At 37.8% G+C, this 9491-nt stretch overlaps 1 protein-coding gene across 2 annotated transcripts in view; it reads left to right on the top strand.

Annotated features, from left to right (window-relative positions):
• Window position 1: 1 nt before the first annotated feature.
• plcd3b (phospholipase C, delta 3b) overlaps window positions 2-9491 on the top strand; it is a 29639-nt gene continuing 20149 nt past the window's right edge. For both annotated transcript variants that reach the window (XM_007234072.3, XM_007234070.3), the window contains exons 1-2: window positions 2-519; window positions 6141-6299. In XM_007234072.3, coding sequence (XP_007234134.2) covers window positions 426-519; window positions 6141-6299 — 253 coding nt within the window. In that variant the 5' untranslated portion in view covers window positions 2-425. The remainder of the gene's footprint in view (window positions 520-6140; window positions 6300-9491) is intronic.

Below are 9491 nucleotides of genomic sequence, written 5' to 3'. Positions count from 1 at the left end.
GGCTTGGGGGCTGGGGGGTGTAGCCTGGATATTCTGAATACAGCAGCAGCTTCAGAGAGGAGCATCAGACCGAGCATCCTCGTGAATTTCCTTTCTCTGTTTCAGCCAGCCTGTCCTCGCAGAGCGGAGCTAGTGAGGTCTGTAATATAAACACAGAGAGAGAAAGAGAGGAAAGAGGCGGTATCTATCCTTCGCTCATGTGTTTAATCGGCTTCCTCTCAGCTCCTCCTGCTCCTCCTGCTGCTGCTGACACGCTGAGCCGCGGGCAGGCCCTCGCCCTCCCTCAGTCCAGATAAATTAGCAGCAGTTCCGAGGAGCAAAGAGGAGAAATCAGTGCTGCTCTCCGTCTCCACGCTGTTGTGCAGTGATTTCCTCCTCCACAGAGCTGAAGAACGACGTGGACAGCAGAACAGAGCAGAGCAGAGATGCTGGGCAATGGAAAGAAGTACTGTCTCGCTGAGAAGAAGAGTGGTGCTGCTGTATCCCAACCCAAGACTGATGACCCTCTCAGAAATTTAGGTAAAATAAAGGACATTAATCTTCCTACAAGATGACACATAATGTAATATAATAAAATAATGACACTTGTGTCATTGTGTAATGTGTAATAAATAATCTTACTATCCTGATGTACATTTATTATGATAATGATTAGTAGTAGTAATACCACTGTAGTATATTATTACAGTAATATAAGTGATGATTGTGGTATTTTTATTAGTAGTAACTTTAATAGTAGTAGTAGCAGTAAGAGAAGTAGTCGAACACAACACATTTTCTTTTAGTTAATTCACTCCATATTTACAGACATGTGCCTATTTATGCTGCTATCTTAAATGTTTTTTTTTTTCTTTACTGTTGTATTTAGTTTCTTTTTCTGCATTTTGACCTCACAAGCATAGCATTTTATGTGTCTGAAAACAAGAGAACTTCGCCTAAGAAAACTCCACAGCAAAGATGCTGAGAACTAATCTTTTCACTATTTCTGTATGTATGGGTTTAACTTAGCTGATTAAAAATTCTGACAGAATTTTGACCATTTGGACTATAAGATTTTTTTGGACTATAAGATACACTTAAAATGCTTTTATTTTCCCAAAAATTGACAGTGCGCCTTAAAATCTGGTGCGCCTTATGTATCAATTTTACCAGTCAGCAAGAAAGCCGCTCTGCTGAAGTGCAGTGTTATGCAGGAGTTTCAGTGAAGTTTCTCCAGCACTAAGGCTGGGTGCATCCGTTTTAGCATTAGCCGCTAACCGCAGCGCTAACTCTTTTGCCTTTCAGAGGTGAGTATATCGGACTGTCATGTTAAACAAGCTAAATGGGATGAACCGCTAGCTGATAGCTCCCTGGGTTACCAGAACACTCAGGGTATTTAAGTCCCACTAGCTCTGTGGTTAGCAGTTAATGCTAATGCTGCTGCACCCAGCCTTAGTGCTGAAGAAACTTACCATACCACAAGTCCAGGGGGTGGGGCTGGATCTGATCCAACTCCTCCTTGCGCACTTCAATATAGGCATTAGGGGTGGGAATCTTTTACTATCTCACGATTCGATTCGATTCCGATTTTGGGGGCCACGATTCGATTCAAAATCGATTTTTGATTCAAAACGATTTGATTTATAAAAATTTATTGAAAACTTATTGAAAAAAAAGCCTCCAAAATATACACTGGTCCTGGAGAAGGTAATGTGTTACAAAAACAATAAAATGTGCAGGAATGTGGGTCTTCAGTGACAGAGGAATCACTGGGATATCACAATGACGTTAATGAACAATAAATAAATAATAAATAACACTGCTTTATTATAAGGCTACTAGCGGTGGTGTGTAGGTGACGCTGCTGGGCTGATGTGATGATAGCAGTGGAGCGCTAAAGTTCAGGAGCAGCTGCTGATTAACTAGTTAATTTAAGGTCGTTGTATTTCTTCAGAAAGGGGGCAGGAGGTGGAGAAATTAATTCATATTGTCCATTCCTTAATTCCTCTGTGATGAGGAGCTGAAATTAGCTCTGATTAGCTTATTGTTATTTTTCCGTTCCGCCTTAAATGCTGCAGCCCGCTGCCACCTGTAGCGTTATTTAAGGTGGAACTGGAAAGTTAGCTAGTTAGCTAGCTAACAGAAACTGAAACTAACTACTAGCGATCTTTTTTATGCTTGTTATGAAGCATTCTGCCATAAAACATTAAAACTACACGTTAATCTAAGGTAATATAGTGCTTGTTCTGCCATCTTACCGGTGATTCTCATACACCTACGCTCTGTGTGTGTCTGACGGTAAGTTCAAACTGCAGCGGCCACGGTCGCTTTGGGCAGTGGGAGGCGGAGCGAAAAACGCTTCGTGCCGCTGCAGTGTGAACTTACCGTGAGGGGTAGGGCCAAGGGAAGAAATGGGATTGGACCTTAGAATCGATTTTGGGACATTTTAAATCGATTCTGAATCGTAGTAAATGAGAATCAAGATTCTTATGTGAATCGATTTTTTGGCACACCTCTAATAGGCATCCTTACTAGTCTCGCTTAATGCACCTTATAATCTGGTGCCCCGTGTATGAATTTAGACCATAAAATTGCACGCCTTATAATTTGGTGCCCCTATAGTCCCGAAAATACGGAAGATATTTACATGCGCACAGTTGTTGAAAACTAAAGACAAGTTTACTCTTTCATTATACTGTGATGCATTGAAAAAAAAACTTTGTTAGTATTTATTATTTTGTATTTATTATTTAGTTTTTGCACTCACATGTCATTAACCTGTTTCATGGTCAGAAAACCTTCTTTCCACACTTTCGACATGTGTTCTTTATAATATCAGCTATACATTTTAAAAAACATTGCAAATTAGCATGGACGTGTACAAAATAGTGATCCTGTAATTCAATTCAACCAAACTACCTACACTACAAACGTACTATATATAGTATGCACATAGGTGTTCTCTTGTAATCACTATTTCCAAAAACAAAAACCTGAGAAAAGAGCGAGCATAACAGTAATACAGACTATTATACTGTAAAACTGTATTGAAGTTTAAAAAACAGTGTTTTGTTATCGTGGGGAAACAGGGATAAGCACGTTTATTGTAAAAAAAAAAAAAAATCTGACTTTGAAAAATCCACTTGAGAATAACTGAGCATAAGTAAGATTCAATTAAATCTTGTGGTTCTATCTGTACTTCATTAGATATTTCAGAAACGACCAGAAACACGTCCAGGGACGGAACCACACAAAAGCTCTGCATCACCAATGATAATGCACAGACATATGATCTACAGCTGCATTAGCTGATTACTGTATTGTCTGAGGAATACAGTATTGCTACATTCAGAGTAAATGTCAGAGCAGTCTGCATATTGATTGGTCTGAGCAGCTGGTAAAGCAATTAGCCCACAAAGGTTAAGAAGGATGATTTAGTACAACTTTGACTAGAAGTTTTATTTTTGAATGACAGATAGGTTGGGCCATCCTTATCATGATGAATTGCAGTAAACACATTATAGTTTACTGTATCAGTTCATTGATAATATTTGCCAACATTGTGTTTTGTTAAAAATACAGCATAATTGGTTGATTACTGCCGATATAAAATTTATGTACATTTATTGTATTCTTTGTCCAGAATTAACATTTTAAAATGTTTTGAGAGGCTTATCAGATTAAAGTTATAAAATATCATGCATCATAAAGTATCAACCATGAAGCGTGCAATTTTTTTATATGCCAGTTATTTTGTAATATTCTTTTTAGTGGTTATCAGGATAATCTCTTGGTCAGGGTTTAATGTGGTCAATAGATGAGCTGTTCTGTTTTAGCTGTATCATTCCTGTAGTCCTACTGATCTCAGTAACTGTTGAGTAATGGAGGGAACTTCAGGAAGGATTCTGAAAGTGGAAGTGAATAATGATTCGCATAATTGCACTGAAACTTATATCAAACAGCAGCAGCACTTTTATGCCACTTATTCCACAAAGGCATAAAGGGCAAAAGCTTTTAAATGAACTTCCTAAAGCTCTTGGTGAGGCTGTTGGTTAAAAGTGCTTTCAGAATGCTTTCTAACATACTTGTGTTTAGAGAGTAAATCCGTCCCAGTCTACAGCACCATCCCTCTGTTATAAAAATGAACTTTGGTAATTCCTAATGTAGTTTTGTTACAGAGTGCTTTTAGTGTAGGTCAAGCTGTGTCTGAGGCAAAGAACTGTTAGCTGAATAATTTAACGTCAGTGGCTTCAGTCTTTCTGGCAAATGCCACTGATCTCATTTGTACTGCTCATCTCATATCTTTATTGATTTTGAACTTGGTACATCATTCATTCAGCAATGTTTTATTTATTTATTTATTTGATTTTTTATTTTTTGCATCTTCCCTGCCTCCACCAACCCTAACATAGATCCATCAGTTGTGGAAAACAATATTTAAAAATGATATTAAAAAAAAAGTACACATAACAGTATGTACATAACGCCTGCTTGTCATCTGGTAAAAGTAGATAAATAAATAATGATTTGAATAAAATAAAACTAATTAAAATTTGGTCGATGTTGGATTTAAGGAGTTAGTACATACAATCTTGAAATATAATAAATGAATCCCAAATGAAAAATATGACTTTTCTTCTTTAATTGTATATGTAAGTCTTTCAATCGATAAGCAAGAAGAAAGTTAATTAACACGTTGCTACTGTCTGACAATAAGCCGTTTTGCATGCAATAAGCAGAGGTTAAGCAGCTTACTCTGAAGTGTTCTCAGAGCTGGTGTTTGTGGGGCATCCATCCACCAGTAATATTGCTGAACATTAAAATGTGTGTGCTTGCACAGTGTATTGTTTGTCAGTTGTTATGACAACAGTCTTTGCATTTATATTTCATCATTCATCACAAAGCATGTCAGTGTAGATTATTTGAGGGTGTGTGGATCAGTTATAGACTTTACGGCATTCAAAAAATATTTTCATAAAAATCAGACAAATATTCTTTTAGCAATTCATGTACATCAATGACTCGTAATTTTTAAATAAAATTGCAAATATATGTTTTTATAAGTATAAATCCTACAGATGTAGATACTATAATAAATTAAGTAATAAACCCTTAGGTTATATTTTTAGTCATATCTCAGATTTAACATTTACACTTTCATGTGACCCACATACCTCCATGGAGTAACATTAATGACATGGTCTGAATCTAATAGTAATATAATACAGGAAATCGACAAATCCTGCACCTAACAGCTGGGGTTATGCATAGGGCTCAGCCAGGATCTACTACTCACTCAACTAACAATAGCAAAACCACCACAATCTGATACTGGCTCGACAAGAATCCAGAAGCACAGCCTAACACTATGTTCATGGTCCATTGCCTCAACTGCCAAGTAACAGACCTACCAAAAAATAACCTATGAACACACAGAATCCCTCCTTAATCTAAGCTCACTTCCTTTAACTATGGCAACAACACACTTACCTAAGCACAATCACACACAATAAATCACCTTATAAGTTGCGTGAGCAGAACACAGCAACCACTACCATCTGATACTGGCTCGACAAGAATCCAGAAGCATAGCGAACTATGTTCATGGTCCGTGCCTCAACTGCCAAGTACTCAGACGTCTACAAAAACTCATGAAACAAATTATTACAAGAGCAGGACCACACCAATCCCCTTCATCCAAACTCTAACACAAACTTCAGTGCAGGATCGCAATGACAGCTACTACAGTTGGGCCAAATATATACCAATTTAAAAATGCTGTAAAAGATTTTACGTGGTGGGCTGTATGTGGGTCAGATATGGCCTACACTTTAAATGCTCTGACAAAACTTACATTTACCTGCTACAGCTGACCTACATGTGCAGTTTACCTCAAATCAAGTTAACCCCTGTATTTTTGAAGTTTTAAGAGGCAACAAGTTCACAATATGGTATTTTGCCTATTAAATATTGTCTACCAGAATAACTATTGAATGCTTGATGTACTCTCCCAGCCTCAGGACCAATTAAGGTCATTTAGAAGACAAACTGCCCCCTTGTTAGTTGGAATTACACTGAGTGATGTGTGTGCTGCTTTAGTGTTCTGTTGCTCTTTTCAAGTCTCTCTTTCTCTCCCTCTCCCTCTGTTCCAATTCACTTAGGTGTGCAGGATGATGAGGATGTGAAGACGATGCTGAGTGGCTCCTCCATGCTAAAGATTCGTTCTCCTCGCTGGCAGAGGAAACGGATGCTCCAGCTGCAGGATGATGGCGTCACTGTGCGATATGAGTCCAACAAGAGCTTCAGCAAGCCCAAAACCTGTGAGTCATTCATCTGTACCTAGATTAGGACAGGTGGGCAGTGATGCACAGCAGTAGGGGCTCTAATTTGACTGGTGATATGTAATTCAGGTATACTCACATCACAGATCTCAATTCAATCAATTTAGGGTTTCTTATATTCCAATTTTTATGCAGATGATGTGTTTTTTTATACTATGACTGTTTTTTTTTTTAAATCCAAGATTCAAGATTTTTATTGTCACATTTGAGTGAAAAACTTGGGTTCAGGTTCCCACTAGTGTGCAGAGAACTGTATTAACAACAAGTAAAAAAAAAAAATAGAATATACAGATACCTTTACAATATACACAATAACAAAATAACAGTACACATGATAACTTACAATATAGACATATTGACAAATGGTATTGCATAGAAATACGTTAAGTAATGAATTTATAGTTTATAATTATACAGTGTTATACAGATGTGCAGATATCTAGTGTGTGTGTGTGTGGAAGTGAGGGAATAGTCCAATAGGTCCAACAGAGTAACTATGAGTAAAGTGTAGGTACAGCAGAGCTTGTATAGATGGAATTGCCCGTTCTACTGTTCTACTGACTGCTGTTCCACAGCCTGGTTCTGGTCTTCAAGCTTCTAATTGCTAATAAAAAATGTTATATATTGCCTTGCTTACAGTATTGCAGTAAATGTTTATTAAATTGAATCGTAACCCCGGTATCATCACCAGGTTCCTGTCAATATTTATTCCTACTAAAATTAATGCAGGACTTGTAGTTTGTCCATATACTACTGTGCGACTCTATTGACTGCTTAAATAGAGCCTTGATGGATGACGAAGGAGAGGATAGGACGGTTGTAAGCTAACAGGTTAAAACATGCTGTGGCTGAACTGAACCTTGCTCTCTGATGCTGCAGTGTGTGGGCTCTATTCAGTTAGGTGGAGAATGTTTAAATATGCCTCCTAATTATGGCTATATAAACACCCCTGTGCCCAGGTCTACTGGCCTCAGCACTGTCTGTCATTACAGGCCTGCTCTTTATTTAGAGCAGAGGGGCATCCCTCCCTGTACTGTAAGCTGCACTGAGCACTCTAATTACAGGATATGATGGGGTGGGAAGAGCTTGGACCTCCACATTTTGGTTTCTTCCATATGGTTTAGTTGAAGTGTAATCATTGGCCTGGCAGCAGCGCAGTCTGTATATAGTAACCTAGTCTTCAATTGCTTGGAGTCAGGGAAGTAATGTTATTTTTTGATGTGGTTGAGACAGGGCTTTATGCATGTAAGAACACACCCGTGTAAATGTGCATGGTCGATGTTACTCCTGAAAGCAGGCAAGTGCTTTCAGAATAACTGTATTTCCGAGCTGAATTAATCACTGTTTTTTTAATAAGAGATTGATTTCTTAGTGATGGTTAGAGTGGGTAGGATGTGTGGTTTGATATTCAATGTGGATTATGGCTGTAGTTGACTTGGCATTTCCAAAGTGAAAGCTCTCCAGACACTCAACATTTTTTGTAGACAAACAGCTGACGTTTACTCAGTCAGCTGCAGACTGAAGCTCCGGGGGGTTCAGGGTAAACTGTGGAACTGGAATCCGGATTAGTGATGCGTTTCACGTTAAGGTTACGGCAAGTTTATTATCCAGCTCAAGCTGAGGACTGGAATATGGATCGGTAAGTGGATTGTCCGTGGTCACCCGATATCTAAAGCGTTAAATTACGTCAATTTCGACCCCTATAGCAATATTGTATCAGATCAGTCCCATCTCTACATAAAAATACAGAATACAAAAACCCCCAGCGAGCGCAAAGGCAATGAAAAAACACTTTCAGCTGGAGGAGGAAGAGGAAGATTACAGTACGAAAGAAGGTACAATAAGTAGAATAAGAATATAGTTAAAAGTACTAAAAGAATAAAGAGCACTGAAGAGCAATAGCAGCTTAGAGATAAATGCAATGAAATGAAATAAAATAAATCAGTACTATACACATATGAATATTATTGTATTCAAAAATAAGATAGGTTTATGTTATATTATAAGATAGGTTTAAATATTGTTTAAAGAAAGTTGCAGATGATGTTTATATTACAAAAGAACATCTGTCCAGCTGTGCAAATAAGCAAAATGCAAGTGAGCGAATTGTAAATGCAGTCACTACAGTTCAGTGAGTAATGTTTGGAGACTCAGAGGTATCCACTGTGGTTAAGGAGGTTTTGATGGTCCAAAGCTTTCTACCAGAGGGTAGAGTCTGGATGAGGTTCTGTTGAGGCATCAGTTGTGATTTCCAGATTGATATGGTTAAAAGTATGTTTAAACTTAAATGGACAGTTTTTGAGTTGAGGCTTTAAATTGTCCATGTGAAAAGACAAGTAACTCACATTCAGCCAGTGCAGTGGACTCCACACTTTTTTTTTCTTTCATAGGAAATGGCAGAAGTCATGAGACATGATACCAGCTTCTGTCAGTCTATATAGCAAAAATAATATTAAACATTTTGCTATTGCTAACTAGAGCTAGAAAATGCATAATGAAGCTGGTTCTTCTAGGTCTGCAGTTGTGGCCTATGTAATTGATGTAGTTACTGAAATACACTTCTTTATTAAAAAACATCTGGCAGGTGAAATGAGCAAGATCTTTTATATGTAATAAATATACATTACCTTAATCACTTGTGTCCACCCTGGAAGGCTATATGTACATATCAAATCCCATCTGTTCAATTCTATGTTGTGTAATCATGCAGTGTTTCCTTGTATTTGTGCAGATAAAATGATATTATGTGCTATTGAAAGAACCCATCTGAACCTTACATCAGCTTCTACTATGCCTGGGGGGGTTGTACTGAATTAAATAAATGTGAGCAAATATCAGCTGATTTCCTGTAGTGCAAGGTGCCTGTTGACCATAGGAGCTGGACAAAGCGTCCTTCATAACACTTCCATTTTTGTTAGGATGTCATGCTAAAAGCAACTGTGGACAGTCAGCACAGGGAATCTGTTATACAGCAAATACAGGGCATTTGAATTATTCATAATCTTTAGTTTTCTTTTCTGTGTGTATGTGTCTCTGGGAGAAATAAATTGCTATAAGCAAATAGAGGTATGCATGAGGTATGCAAAAACTGTACATGGAAGAGGAAAAGCTCATTTTATTGAATTTCCTTTTCCAAAGTTTTCCATTGAACACGGAAAGAAAGCAACAAGC

This window comes from Astyanax mexicanus, chromosome 15, assembly GCF_023375975.1.
Source record: "Astyanax mexicanus isolate ESR-SI-001 chromosome 15, AstMex3_surface, whole genome shotgun sequence".
In the NCBI taxonomy this organism is placed as follows: Eukaryota; Metazoa; Chordata; class Actinopteri; order Characiformes; family Acestrorhamphidae; genus Astyanax; species Astyanax mexicanus.
The sequence above is the reverse complement of the archived record's forward strand: the minus strand, read 5'-3'. Positions and strand labels throughout refer to the sequence as shown.